The 15,791-nt window shown below is 49.0% G+C and overlaps 1 protein-coding gene across 1 annotated transcript in view; it reads left to right on the forward strand.

The window, feature by feature from the left end:
* SSR1 (signal sequence receptor subunit 1) overlaps positions 1-1,527 on the forward strand; it is a 35,366-nt gene extending 33,839 nt beyond the window's left edge. Inside the window, exon 9 of the mRNA XM_045551729.1 lies at positions 681-1,527. Within this exon, the coding sequence (XP_045407685.1) occupies positions 681-705 (25 nt within the window). The 3' untranslated portion in view covers positions 706-1,527. The remainder of the gene's footprint in view (positions 1-680) is intronic.
* The last annotated feature ends 14,264 nt before the right edge of the window (positions 1,528-15,791 follow it).

Raw genomic sequence — 15,791 nt, forward strand, 5'->3', positions numbered from 1 at the left:
AGGAAGCTTTCTCAGCCCACCCTGCAGGCAGCCACGGGCAGGTGCGGCGTCTGCTCCGCACGGACTGAGCCATCGTGGTGTGCTCCTCTCCCCTGCTTGATGCAAGCTCCATGGAGGCAAGGGCCACATCTTGCTCACCGAGGTGGCCCAGCTCTTGGTCCAGGGCCTGACACACAGTAGGCACTTAATACATATTTGTTGAGTGAATGAAAGAATGAGTGAGAATACTTGGGAGCTGATTCTGTTACAAAGCAAAAACCTCCCAATCTCTCCAGATGAGTCTTGTCATCTTTCATGGCTTTACTCATGAAGCACGGCTAAATTTGGGAGTTTCTTTTTATGCCAGTTTCTCACTGAAAGCATGAAATTCTAACTAAGTCCCAAGGAAGAAGCATGGTATTTACCCTTTCTTTGGGGAATCACAGAATGGACCAGTTTCAGAACGTTTGAACCCCATCCTAGATTTTTCTATCTGTTTCTTCATGGGTGGAAGGGTGGGAGTGAGGGGAGGTTCTCTGGGTCTTTGACTATGGGCAGAACAGCACAGAGAGTCTCTGACACTGGGACAGGCCCCTGCCCCGTTGCTTTGGTCCCGCCACACGCTTCACACCGGTCGGGAAGTGCCTAGTGGGGCGTCCTGAAGCCTCTCAGGAGGTCACTCTCTCCCTTTGCTCTTTCAGACGCAGGAGAAGGGAGACTCACTGATGGCATTGGACTGCCCCACCTGCAGCGTGGCCACCTCTGGTCTCCAGGTGCCAGGGCTGTGCCCTCCGCCTCGGCTGCTTCAGGAAGTCCCCTGGACAGGCAGTTCTGGAGACCCATCCATCTTCTGCACCGTTTTGCTATTTGTGAAACTTAGGATGGCACCAACTCACTCACCTGGATCCTCAGTGTGATGGCTCTGGGAAGTCCCTGCTGGGGGCTCTGTGTGACGAGGGCTTTGTGGCTGATGAGTAACGGCTGTTGTGCATTGTTTCTGGGTGGAGATTTCTCGGAAACCAGGGCAACTTTGCTAGCCAGTAGGACAGGATGTGGGTCCCCTGCGGTGAGTACTGGATGAACCACACGACCCAAGCAGAAGGTTCACTCGGGTCAGCTTACTCTCCCCGCATGACGTAGATGGCCCCTGAGGCCAGCAGACAGAGGGCTCTGTGCAAAGTGAGCCAGCAACCCTGCAATGTGACGGTTGCAATACATACCTTAGTAGCTTCCAGTTCCATCTTGGGGAAGTGTTCAAAGTCCTCAGGAGGAGGCCGGGGAGGGGACTTCGGAAGGGTTAGCAGCTGTGGCAGTCAGCCGGGCCTGGGGTGGAGGTAGAAGTTGGTGTCCAGGCTGAATAATGCTTCACTTGAACACGAGTGTCATACCTTAGAAACGAGTGAGCTCTCTGCAGCCGGGACTCTCTAGGCTTGCGGTCTTTGTGTTGGTGCTCGGAATGGGCTCCCGGGGCTCTTGTATTGTGCTCACATGAAATGAGTTGAATTGCATTAAATTGAATTGGACTGAAATAAATTGGATTGAAACGCCTACAGGTTCGTATGAATCTCTTGCTGAGTGCCAGGCCCTGGGGAGTCAAAGATGCATGAGCCAGTCCCTGTCTTTGCGCTAGCTGGGCCCGTCGCTACCTGGGACGTGGTGGACTTGCGGCAGGGACACACCTGGGGTGGCTGGGTGGGAATGCGGAGGAGGGTTCTAGAGGCTTCGAGAGGAGGTGATCTTTGAGCTGGACCTTTGAGAACAGAGTGGGAGGATTTTAGAGAGAAAGAGGTGAGGGTAAGAAGGACCCAGGGGACCCAGGAAGAAGCAGGAACACAGGTGCATCACAGCTAAGGAAAGGAAGAGAAGGCCAGGAAGCGAGTTATGCCTCCATCTGACAGCCGATACGGACCTATTAATACCTGTGCACGGCATATTCACATACGGAGAAAGTGTGTCGCAACGTCAGCCTGTGAACCACATGCACCAGAATCACTGGGAACACCCCCCCCAGCCCCCGCCACACACACCCCTAATAAATAGAATCTCGGGAAGCTGGCCCGGGAACCTGCATTTTAGAACAAACTCTCCAAGTGAATTCAAAGATTGGCACCAGCTGTGTATTTGTGTGGGCAGGCAAGCCTTGTCAGGTAGGTGTTGGGAGCCACTCAACGACTGTTGAGTGGGGAGTGCCAAGGTCCATACCTGCGTCAAATGAGCAATTGTCATACTTCCCTGTGTGTCACAATTGCCTGGAGGACTTGTCAAAACACAGAATGATGGATTCTACCCCTGAAGTTCCGAGTCAGTCGGTCTGGAGTAGGGCCTGGGGGTCTGCTTTGCTGATAAATCACCAGATGGATGATGCGAATACTGCCGGTCCCAAGAGTTCTGAGAGGGAGATTGATTTGAGAGGTCCTGAGGAATCTAGCCATAATGAAGGAAGGCCCTGTTGGCTCTTCTGAGACCCTGCGGAGCCAGGACAGTAGCATTATTGGAAGCATTTTGATTTGGCCAGATATGCCTTCTTATTTGTACGCACATCCTGGTTTTAAACCCTCTGTGACAGTGGTATGGCACTCTGGACATGTGACCAATGCCCTGTGCCCTGACCTGAAGATAGATGAGCGTGGGCCAAACTGTCCTGGAGTCCCTGCCAGGGTTCCTTGGTCAGGGTTCTGCTGTCTCCCATGCAGTGCTGCAGAGGCCCATGGCTCTGTAAGTGACAAACATTTCTAGGGATCCATGAAATGCCTAGATTCCTGCACCTGGTTCCCCCAGGGTCATAGGTGAAATCCCCTGCGTCCCTTGGAAGGGCTGTGTCTGCCATCACCCTTGGGGCCTGGTCGTGCGTCCCAGGTTGGGAGGTGTTTATTAGCAGTCTACACAGCATTGCTATAGGGCCCCACTTGAAATTACAGGTCTTTTTCAGTAGCACCCCATTTCCCACAGGCAAGGAGGTCAGTACTGTGATCAAGCCCAAAGGCACAACCAAATCAATTTCCAAATGCCATCTTTGCAGGTCTTGTCCGGAGACTACTCATGGCACCAAGTCTGTACCAGTCAGGGTCCAATCAACAGGGAGGAAACCACACATCAGTTTGAACAGGGAAGTTTGATGTGACTATGACAGGGGATTAATGAGGGGTTGTCTAGGAAGAAGTAAAGAGATCTCTGAGTAACCTAGGAATAACAGCTACTTGGAGCAGCCGCTCCCCCCAGGCTGAGATCAGCTTGCATTTTAGAGACCACTGCAAGGCTCGCTGAATGGCTGAGAAGTTGCTGTTGGTGCCACGCCGGTGGGGCTTGCTGGAAATGCAGCTCAAGGCTGCCAGGGTAAGCTGTTCCTGGAAGGGGAAGTGCCTTACTGGAGGAAGTCAACCACAAACCACTTGAGTGGGACGCTGGAGGACTCTGCTGGCTGCTGGCTGTGGGCTGCAGCTGACCACCGTGCCCTGCAGGAGCCTGGTGCAAGGTAGGACCAGGCCAAGTGGACACACAGGACCAGGAGGGAAAACCCCTCCTCTTGCTAGGTCTTGCCACTGCCCTCTCTGACAGAGCTCAACATTGTGCCAGCCAGTGAGGGAACAACATCTAAAGGGGCCAGATCCATTTTCTCAGAGCAGGCAATGAAGGATGAACTTGGAGCTGTGGGGCACTAAATTGATAAGGGGCGCAATTCCCAGACGGCTTAATTCTTGGCAGCAGGGTCCAAGGTATAGGAGTTTGGCAAATGTATCCTTGGATCAGAGGAGCAGGGGAGTTGGAAGGGGCCTCAAGAGCTGCTCTGTCAAATTCCTCAGCACTGCAGGCGCCCCCGCCCTGATCAAGGCCACATGGCCAGGTAGGGTCATAGGGTGGGAGAGAGGGACAGCTACACCTTGTTCTCCCTATCTCTGTATTCCTCAGGGCTTTGCCATTAAACTAAGCAAGGGGACTGGTAGCATCCACTTTACAGATGGGCACCCAGAGTTGGAAAGCCTCCTTAAATGAATAAACATTTAAACTTTAAAGTTCTCTAAAGAGAACTCAAGGAACAAGCTGGTCTCGTTCTAGACCAGGGGAATTTCCGGACTTTCCAAATACAAACAAACAAAAACCCCACAATGTCTTGTTTCTCTGAATTCTATTCGGATAGCCAGCAAGGTGTTCAGTGCCCAGGGAAGCCTTCACACAGGGGACCTCTGTGCACCCACCTGCTCTCTGAACACTCGGTCCCTCGCCTCTGATTCCAAACACCAGCTCCCTAGAAACCCGACACTGCCCCCTTCCCTGCCTTCTTCCCTCGTCTCAGGAGCTGTATGGAGGGGGATGATTTACTGCTGGTCGTGCCAGGGTGCAACCAATACCCGGCCCTAAGAGCGAGCATCTCTACAAGCAGCTCCGTGTCTTCCTTTTGTTCCACACCAACGCTTCGTTCACTGGCAACACAGCGGATCGAGGGCAAACGGACTCGGTGTTTACAGGAGTTTGGATTTCCAACGCTTTTTATTAAGGAACAACGGGCACCGTGCCAGCTCTGGTGGGTGGGGAAGGGAGACGAGGGCAGGAGAGAGAAGGCAACAGCTGTTTGGAGTTACGAACTTTCTGTCTGAGCTGGGAGCATCCCACTGTGGTTCTGCTGCCCTTGGGGTTTGGAATGGAGCTGGTGTCTATTTTAGTTCTGGGTTAACAAGCACTCTCTCCCACCAGCTACCGTCCCAGGTCACCGCCTGGCGAGGCCCCGCAGGCTCGGGTGGCCCCGGGCCTCCTCCGATAGCAGGCTATTACGGGGAACGGCAGAGCAGAGAGGAGAAAAGGGAAATTATGTTCTGTAATCAACTCCTTTTGGTTTCCAGACGGCACCCCACCCACCTAGCAACAGTTACAGACAGAGCCACCAGGCGGGGGACGGGCTGTTCACCTCCACATGGGTGCCGGGGACCTCTTTCCACCAGCCGTCCCCTCACCAGCTGCTGCACGGCCAGGGGATGGGAGGCTGCCTGGAGGGGCTGAGTCTCCACCAAGCTGCACAACCTTCCCAGCCAAGCCCTCAGCAAACACAGGTGTTAGTACTGAAGAGGTGAGGAAACCCTCCTCTGTTAGCCGGACGGCCCGTCTGCGCCTCCAGCCTGACGACCCACCGAACGGTCCCCGTCCTGGCCGGGAACCAAACGACCAGCATCCAGTGCTGAGGGGGAAGCCCGGCCCCTCCCGGGAGCAGGTCCTCGCCCCGAAGGCCAGTCCCAGAACTGGACGGCTGTCGGGTGGGGACGCCGACAACAGTCCCCTGAAGAGGCGCGTCTGTGCTGGGAGCCGAGAGGACCTTTTTAGCTGGTGCTGGGTCTTCTCTCTCTGACTCGCCATCGTGACTCAGTTTCCTCTTGGAGGACAGCCGCCTGCGCTTCAGCGGAGACGGAGGAGCTGCAGCTGTGGCACTGCTAGGGTCCTCGTGGATCTTCATATGTCTGAAAAGAACACACACACACAGTGATCTAACAAAGCAGTCATTTCACTTCTTTCTTTCAAATTGCTTATATTTGGAATTGGTACTTAAAATATTTTAGTTAAGAGATACAGGGTGTAAATTATACAGTAACTTCTTTTTAAAACTTTATAATTTTCTTGAACCTCTCTTAAAGTTCTTGCAAGTGCTGTCCCGAAGCAGACTGGAGACGTCACCATTTACTTCCGCTGGAATACTTCCAGCAACAAGGACTTCTCCATTTTCACCGGTTGTTCTAATTGTTAAAAACCATCTTCCCCATGTTGAGTCAGAGATTCTGTCCTTGCTTTAAATGTCTATCTGTCCTCAGGGGCAACACAGCCTCTGCTACATTCTCTTCCATGAGGCAGCCCTTCAAACAGTGCAAGGGCATGACTGCATTTCTCCAAAGTTTTTCCTTTCCAAAATTAAACGACTCCAGCCTCCCCTACCCCAGCTCTGCCCGCGAGTCTGTCGAATTACACTGGCTGCTAACTAACCTTGGAATACTCGCCAGTTTGCAGATATCCTTCAAGAAATGCTGGATCCAGACACAAACACCAGGGTGCACAGCTGGGACTACGTCCTCCAGAGGCTACATAAACGGAGTCTGGGTTGGTTCTGCTGTGTGTGTTTGGCAGGGTGCTACATCCCCCAGTTCCTGCTGTTGTCAACAATGATCCCCATGATCCTTCGTGCAAAGTGCTGTCAAACCACATCTCCCCCACTCTGTAACTGAGCTGTCACTGGGTGGGTTTTCACCTTCCAGACTGGCAAGGATAGGAGATCTTACGACACGCAGCATTGGTGTGGTTCAGAAGACTGGGACTGTCACGCGGTGCTGGTGGGAGTGAAGATCAGTAGGCACCTTTCTGCAAAGTGGCTGAGCAACAGGATCAGAATTTTAAACACGTATGTCCTTTGCCCCAGTGATTCCACTTCGAGAAATTTGTCATAAGGACTAGTAATTAGACAAGTGTGCAAAAAATCTAGATACAAGGATTGATGTAACATCATAATTCACCGCTAGATAAGCTGCACAAACACTAATGACGACACTGGTCCTAACACCTTAGACTGGCCACTCTGCTTTCCCTCTCGCCCTCCTGTTGTCCGTTCTCTACACAGCAGCCAGACTGAGCTTCTAAAACAAAGGTCCAGGGCCGGGCGCGGTGGCTCACGCCTGTAATCCTAGCACTCTGGGAGGCCGAGGTGGGTGGATCGCTCGAAATCAGGAGTTCGAGACCAGCCTGAGCAAGAGTGAGACCCCGTCTCTACTAAAAATAGAAATAAATTATCTGGCCAACTAAAAATATATATACAAAAAAGTAGCCAGGCATGGAGGCGCATGTCTGTAGTCCCAGCTACTGTGGAGGCTGAGGCAGGAGGATCGCTTAAGCCCAGGAGTCTGAGGTTGCTGTGAGCTAGGCTGATGCCACGGCACTCACTCTAGCCCGGGCAACAGAGCGAGACTCTGTCTCAAAAAAAAAAAAAAAAAAAAAAAAAAAAGCAAAGGTCCAATTGCACTTCTCCCTGCTTAAACTCCTCTGACGCTCCTGTTCTTATAATTAAACCCGGCCCCCACCTACTTCCCGGACCTCGTTAGTGAGCACTCTTCATCCCAAGGCCCTTTCGGACACAGTCGCCCTCTCTGGGTCCCTCAAGTCCATCCAGCTAGTTTCGGACTCTGGGACTCAGGCACTTGCTGCTCCTTCTGCCTGGGAGGCAGCTCCCCAGACCTTCCAGGCCGGGCTCCTGCCGTCCAGGTTTCAGGTCACACAGGAGGCCGTCCCGGAGGCCCCACGCCCCACCCATGAAATGCTCTCAGGCCCCCCACGCAGTTCTGCTCCCTCCAGAGCACACTGCAGGAAACGAACAGATCCTGTATTTAGCCCTCACCCTCGATCGAAAGAAGTTCCATTACAGCAAGAACCCAGCGTCTTTTCTCTGCACTAGCCCCTGGACACACAGTAGGCAGTCACTAAGCATGGGCCAAAAGGCTGGATGGAAGATGAAACAAATAAATATCTGCTGAACCCTTGAACGGGGTGGGGGGGGGGACGAAGGAAGGAAGGAAGGAAGGAAGGAAGGAAGGAAGGAAGGAAGGAGATATATGTAGAAAATGTCTGTTTCACTCAGAGTATCACTATAACGTGTCCTCAGGTTCCAAGACACCTTAGAATTTACCTTACTAAGCTTTAGTGTAAACAAACTCAATATGAGATTGTACAGTAAACAGTGCCCCACTGAAGGGACTTTAATGAACAACACCCTAACAATGAATGCTGAAGATACATGTTAATTTATTTTTTATTGGAATTATCTGCACTCACTCATTCAAAACAGTACCTATACTCACAGTAGAGAAAAGTTAATGTAAAAATCAAAATATTCTACATTTGCATAAAATTCTAGAGTCTTCCTTTGAAGGCATGACATTTCAACAGTAGGAATTCTGCCACACTGTGGTCTAGGGAAGGAATTTTATCAGAACTTCTGGAGTCAAGACAAGTTTTCTCCTATTCATAACACCCAGAGGGGCTTTTATAGTGATGAACAAACACAAATATTACAGATTTATTTTAAACTGGAGGGAAAAAAATCTAAAAATCTAAATCTGATTACTTCTTAGCACTGATAGGAGTCTACTTTGAATCTTGAGGTGGATACTGATTTTCAACTTCTAAGTTTTCCTCCTGTAAATGTAATCATTTGCTTTCTAGACTTTGAGAAGGTCCATTTTAGTAGGGTGGGCTGTTCGTGAGAACACTGAAGAGATCAGAGCTAAACCCAACAGTACAGCTTGTACGGGGGCTGAATGCCAATGCAGTAACCCCAGAGAGACAGACCAATCGCTAAAACCCCCCTCCCCACCTCCCGGAACGTCTTCCTTTCCAGTTCCAAATATAGGAACTTTCTGCTGATCTTTCTTAGGCATGTTCAGTCATTAGATTTGGGAATGGGGTTAAGCTCTTAGCCATTCAAGCACTGCTTGCTCTGAGCAGCAAGTGGGAATTTGGGTAAAGAAGCAATCTGGGTGGGAAGATGGTGTAGCGCAGAGAGAACACACGATGCAATGAAGTTTTGGGGTGGTTTTTGAGCTGTACCACACTTTAGACGTTAGATCCTGGTTCTGCCACTTAGTAATCATGGGGACTTCACAGTAATTTAGGCTACGTCAGGTGCAGTTTCACATTTGTAAAACGGGGACAATACTACCAGTCTGCTGGAACGCTGGTTTTCAAACTACAGGCCTGTGACCAGCAGCATGGGCATCTACCTGGGAGTGCGTCACCAATGCAAATCCTCAGGCCCCTCCCCAGACCTGCAGCCTGGGAGGCTCTGGGCCAGGGCCCAGCAGTCTGCATTCCAGGAGCCCTGCAGGTGACACTGAAGCCTGCCCAAGGGAGAGCCACAGGATCGCAGTGAACTTCTCCAGCCTTTGCACTGTTTGCAGTTTTGGTTCACAATTTGACTAGGATGTTGACATTTTTGGATACAAGCACTAAACCTCTCCCAGACCCATCTTCCAATACACCAGCAGTGTCTGTGTCAGTTTACCAGGCATAAATCCCTATCCAAAAAAGGCGGGAAATTTAACATTCTTAAAATTCTTCTGCCGACAAAATCCTCTGGGAAACTCTCAAGTTCAAAAGTGACACAAACCAAAGATTACAAAGAGAAGGCTAGTGGTAGCTGTCCTCACAGCAGGTCTCAGACATTCTTCAAGCTCTCCTGTACTTAATTTCCATGTGAAGGTTAAACCTCAGGAGAGGTTGAGACACTCCAGTATTTGCTAACTTTTCAGTCTTAATTTCTTCATAGGTTTATTAACAGAGGAGCTGAATTATTGGATCCTCTAAGCGGATGGCATTATAAGGAAGGCCACTCCATCAGTACACAGGGCACTGTACACAAAGAGCGCTCGCCACTGCCTGGGGCCCGCCACACTGAAGGCAGCAGGCTCAAACAGGTCCTGGCAGCCTGGTGACAGCTACATCCTCATCCATACCTGGTGCTCGCATTTCTTGTCCAACAAAGCCTTGTGATAACCAAAGAGGGAATGAGTAAGATTAAGAAGAATCAGAGCTATACAACCTACATTTCTGGCCAAAGAAAAGGACGTCTCCAGAAAGATTTGTGCATGTTTTCATAACAAATGCCCAGGAGAGCAGTTTACAGCACAGGGCTGTAAGTGATGCCCGCAATGCCAATCAAGTTTGCTGCAAGGAGACGGGGGCTGGAGAGCGAAGACAGAGCGCGAGAGGGCGGGGGAGGACAGCAAGGCAACAACCCAGCGGTTCCTGGTGTGGCCCCACCTGTAAGTGCAGAGGCCCCTTTTAGTAATTCAGGTGTTGTTCAGGTTCAGTCATGCTTGTCCAGAAGGCAGGTCACACCAGCTGTGCCAGGGTGTGGAGGAAGGTTTGACGATGCATAAGCACCTGTGCTGACCCAAGAGGCTGCACTCTCAGAAAAGTCCAGAAGTCATCCTGGCATGAAGGGTACACCTGTGTCTGCAGGCACGCTGTGGGAACGCGTCGGCTGGGTGGCTCTCGGGGCTGTTGGGATGCTCTGGGTGAAACGCCCTGGGCACTGCACCCACCTACTGCTGGCCGGTTAGATCCCACGTCCTCTGATGTGGACCACGTAGCCGGCAGAGCCTACAACAAAGTGAAGTGCTTTGCACCTCCGTCTCGATACCGAAGTTTTTCCCCATTGTCTCTGCTCAGGGAGGTGTCTGTAAAGATCACACCTTCCATGGCACAGATTCCCTCTATGAGACCCTCCTTCCCCGCAGTACTGGGGGAACTTGTCCCAGGAGTAGAGAATTTCTCTCTTCTGTTGACTGCAGCATAGCACTCTGATGGAGCCAGTGTACGGACAAAGCTAAATCTCATTCAAAGTTAAGGAACCTTAATTCAGAGTAGGGCTGTGCCAAGGTCCATTTTCACGTTCCTCATTAACGAACGCTTGTGGGGATGCTCTATCTCCACTGCTCGCCAACCCTGAGCCTCTCTGGCTCCAGACTCAGGGCCACAGTCCTTCCGGCCAGAAAATGTTTCTGCTCTCCCATCTCAGTCCCTCCGCAGTGCCTGGACAGGGCAGTTCCTTCTCTATCTTGGTCCTGGTTAAAGACTCTTTGGGAATCTTGGAACAAACACTTCCGCACTGATGGACTGAGCTAGGATTATCATGCCTGAAGAGTACTTTTTCCCACCTCAAGGTCCCAGCCACCCCTCCGGCAGGAGAAGGACGCCGGTGGCTGCTGCAGTTTGCCCCTCCCCACCCTCCGGAAGCCGCTGGCTTTAGATGACATATCAGAGATACCACCGGCCAGAATGTCTCTGGACGAAGGAGAAGTTTTAGATGAAAGAGAATACACAGACAGACAGACAGACAGATTTGGACGAGGGTCTGAAGGAAGGTGCCTGAACCTTCAGGAGACTCCACGGGAAGAGGTTACAGAGCAGAACTGGAAGGAGAAAGTCAGTCAGTGGGGATTAGGCCCTGAGAGGCTTGGAGACCAGCAAGCAGAGTAGGTGGAGTGGCTGACGTCCCCCTTCTTCACATCTTAGACTGTTGGTGGGTTCCCAAGCTGCCAGAGAAGCCTTCTGACCACAGGAGCCCAGAGACTGCAACCGCCAGTGAGCGGGGAGGTCCTTGCGGACAGAGCACCAGGCTCCCAGCCTCCCCAGGGCACCTTCTGCCCCACAGACCCGAGCCAGCTGGCAGGCACCATATTGCTTCTCTACCCACTGGACGCCTTTGACCTCCCCAGGGGGCTTCAACCCCTCAGGTTCCATCTTGCTCATTTCTACACAGATATTTCCCAACTCTGGCCCAGGCTGCAAGAGCCACAGGGGTCCAGTGGGTCCCAGGTGATCTGCGTGATTCCAGAGCCCCCTCATTCTGGGCAGACTGCCTCCTGGAGAGAGGGTTAGAGATGGCCAGAGTTCGGACTTTCCTCCATCCAGACTCTCTTTCTCCCCTTCCACTCCCCGACACATGGCTGCTTTGAGAGACTACTGAGCCACTACATGGAGGCTTCCCCAGGAAATGGAGCTCACACCTTTCATTTTGGGGTCCTGCACCAGACTGAAGGGTGCTCAGACTGAGCTCCCTGTCTGCTGGCCCTCCCTGGTGCTGCTTGCCTGGTGACAACAACAGAGAGGGGCACACCCTGAGACAGAGGGACGTTGAAACAGTTTGGGCACATGTGAGTGACTCAGGATCAGCATCCTTCTCCAGGGCGTGGTTGGGGATTGACCTCTTGGGACCCGGGGATGGGACCACAGGCCAGATCCTGTACACTCAGGTCTCAATTGCATTGCCCGGGGGGACAGAAGGAATATTTGTGAATTAGTCTCACAAGACGTGGGTGCCTGCAGGGGAACATCAGTTCGGGAGAGTGCAGTATGTGTTCTAGCTGCTGTGTGCTTGTGGGGTGCCCCTCCTCCCATGGGAGGCCAGCCGGGATTCCAGGCAGGGAGCCTCCCAGCACACATCAAAGTTGTGGGGGGCTCAGCAGGCTTAAGGTCCTGCCTGCTGGCAAAGGCCAGAGAGAAACCACAAAATAGGGGAGGCTGGAAAGGAGCGAGGCCTACTCCAGACTGCCAGATTGAGGGTTTCAGACAGCCCCACCTCCACATGCAGACGTTCTGGCTGAGTGGGTCCACTTCATCCCCTCCCTGGCAGCTTTGCCCAGGGGTGGCGAGCAGACCTTTGGTCCCTGCTAAAAGCATCTGTGGAGCTTGAGGTCAGGCTCACCCAACCCAACCATGCCCAGCCTCACTCCTCCACCTGCCCCTGCTGTGGTGGAGAAAAGGGCACACCTGGAAGTCCCAGGGACCCCCCACCACCTGAGGCATTAGAGTGCTTCTCCTGAGGAGCTAGAGCTGGTCACAGGACCCCCAAACAACATTGCAGCTTGTTCCTTCCAGCAAGTGCCACCTACTGTGAGGGAGGTCAATTTGCATGCCCTTTTACTGGATTTACTGACTTATCATACAGGGTGTGGTCAGTTCTGACCCCCAAGTACCAGGTACTGGCTCAGAGATTAAACTGCACATGTCAGGATCTAAACAAAAGAAAATCCAAATGTAGGAAGCAACAGTTGCCCCAGATAATGAGGAATCAGTGAAAGAACCCTGGAACAATAAAGAATCAAAGTGAAAGAACACCTGCAATGGATACCAACCAAAATCAGAATATTGAAATGACAGATGAAGAATTTGGAACATGGATGGTAAGAAAGCTCAATGAAATGTAAGATAAAATGGAAACCCAACACAAAGAAAGCGGAAAAACCATGCAGCAAATGAATGAAAAATTCAGTAAAGAAATTGAAATGTTGAAGAAAAACCAAAAAGAGCTTCTGGAAATGAAAAATTCATTCAAGGAATTACAAAACACAGTGGAAAGCCTTAAGGATAGGTTAGATCAGGCAGAAGAAGGAATTTCAGAGCTTGAAGACAACACCATTCAATTAAACAGTCAGTCACAGAGATAGAGCAGAGAAATAAGAGGAACAAGCCAAGCCTATAGGAAATATGGGATTACATAAACAGGCCTCACAGAAGAATCATAGGTATCCTTGAGGGTGAAGAAGAAAACATAAAAGGGTTGGAAAACCTACTTGAGGGAATAGTAAAGGAAAATTTCCCTGGTCTTGCTAGAAATGTAGATGTCCAGGTACAAGAAGCTCAAAGGACTCCTGAGAGATTCATGGCAAAGAGGCAAACTCAATGACTCATAGTCATCAGACTGGCCAAAATAAAGAGGAAAGAGGCCCTCCTGTGAGCAGTGAGGTGAAAACACCAGGTAACTTACAAAGGAAAACCCATCAGACTAACTGCACACTTTTCAACAGACACCTTATGAGCCAGAAGGAACTGGGGCCCCATTCTCAGTGTTCTCAAACAGCATAATGGCCAGCCTAGAATTTTGTATCCTGCAAAACTAAGTTTCATATATGAGGGGGAAATAAAGACTTTCTCAGACAAGGAAAAACTGAGGGAATTTGTCAAGACAGGACTTGCCCTGCAGGAAGTACTGAGAACTGCATGATACACGAATCAGTGCGATAGACACCCACCAGTGTAAAACCTAAAAGCTAAAGGTCAAAGCCCAGATACCACAATGTCTCAAGAGACAAAACAAACCAACAAAGATCTGCTCAACAGGATGAACAGAAGTCCATTGCACTTATCAATTCTTTCAATAAATGCGAATGCCTTGAACTACCCACAGAAGAGATATAGGCTGCACAAATGGATTAAGAAAAACATAAAAGCCAAGTATCTGCTGTCTTCAGGAAACACATCTAACCAATAAGGACTCATTCAGACTCAAGGTGAAAACAACATTCCATCCAAATAGAAATCAAGAGAAACTGCTGGTGTAGCAGTTCTCCTATCAGATGACATAGTCTTAAAATCAACAAAAGTAATGAAAGACATAGATGGTCATTATATAACAGTAAAGAGAATAATTCAACAAGAAGACATAACAATCCTAAATATTTATTCACCTACCATGACAGTACTCAGATTCATAAAGCATATCTAATTGATCTAAACAAAATGATAAACAGCAACACCATAATAGCTGGAGACTTCAACACCCCTCTGCCAGAACAGGACAGATCCTCCAAACAGAAAATTAACAAAGAAACAATGGACTTAATCAGAACTCCAGAGCAAATGGGCCTGACGGACATTTACTGAACATTCTACCTCAAAACCACTGAATATACATTCTTCTCATCAGCTCATGGGACATTCTCTAAGATTGACCATAGCCTAGGCCACAAAGCCTGTCTCAAAAAATTAAAAAAATAGAAATTATGCCATGCATCTTCTGATATCACAGTGGAATAAAAGTAGAAATCAATCCTAACAGAAACCTCTCATTTCTACTCAAACTCATGGAAGCTAAATAACCTTCTCCTGAATGATTATTTCATAAATGAGGAAATCAAGATGGAAATCAAAAGATTCTTTGAACTAAATGACAAGAGAGACATAAGTTATCAAAATCTGTGGGACACAGCTAACGCAGTCCTGAGAGGAAAGTTTATTTCCATAAATGTCTATATCCAAAAGACAGAAGAATCACAAATAGACAACCTAATGAATTGACTTGAAGAGCTGGAGAAAGAAGAAAAGACCGACCCCAAACCTAGCAGAATAAGTTAAATTAATAAGATCAAATCAGAACTAAATGAAATTGACAACAGGAAAATTACATGGAAGATTAATGAAACAAAAAGTTGGTTCTTTGAAAAGATAAACAAAATTGACATGCCTTTGGCTAGACTAAGAGCAGAAAAGAAAAATCTCTAATAAGCTCCATCACAAATATGAAAGGAGATATTACAACTGATGCCACCGAGATACAAGATATCACCTATGAATTCTACAAAAAGCCTTATGCACACAAACTGGAAAACGTGGAGGAAATGGACAAATTTTTAGAAACACACAGCCTCCCTGGGCTTAAGCAGGAAGAAATAGAATTCCTGAATGAACCAATATCAAGAACTGAAATTGAAACAGCAATAAAAAACCATCCTAAAAAGAAAAGTCCTGGACCAGATGGTTTCACACCCGAATTTTACCACACCTACAAAGAAGAATTGGTGCCTATCCTGCAAAAGTTATTGCACAACATTGAGAGGGTTGGAATCTTCCCCAACACATTTTATGAAGCCAACATAACCCTGATACCAAAACCAGGAAAGGATGCAACAAAAAAAGAAAGCTACAGACCCATATCCCTTATGAAAATAGATGCAAAAATTCTCAGCAAAATCCTAATCCAGGTGCTTATCAAGAATATAATCCATCACAACCAAGTGGGCTTCATCCCAGAGATGCAGAGATGGTTCAATATACACAAATCTACAAATGTAATTCACCACATAAATAGAAGTAAAAACAAAGACTGTATGATCCTCTCAATAGATGTAGAAAAAGCATTTTAGAAAATTCAACACCCTTTTATGATAAGAATGCTTAACAAAATAGGCATAGACGGGGCCTACCTAAAAATGATACAACCCATATATGACAAACCCATACCCAACATCATACTGAATGGGGAAAAATTGAAAGCATTCCCACTTAGAACTGGAATCAGACAAGGTTGCCCACTTTCTCCACTTCTATTCAACATAGTGCTGGAAGTCCTTGCGAGAGCAATCAGGCAAGAGAGCAAAATTAAGGGCGTCCAAATGGTGGCAGAAGAGATCAAAATTCTCACTCTTTGCTGATGATATGATATTATATCTAGAAAACCCCAAGGATTCAGCCAAGAGACTCCTGGAATTGATAAATGAATTCAGTAAAGT

The sequence above is a fragment of the Lemur catta genome, chromosome 5 (genome assembly GCF_020740605.2).
Source record: "Lemur catta isolate mLemCat1 chromosome 5, mLemCat1.pri, whole genome shotgun sequence".
Lineage (NCBI taxonomy): Eukaryota > Metazoa > Chordata > Mammalia > Primates > Lemuridae > Lemur > Lemur catta.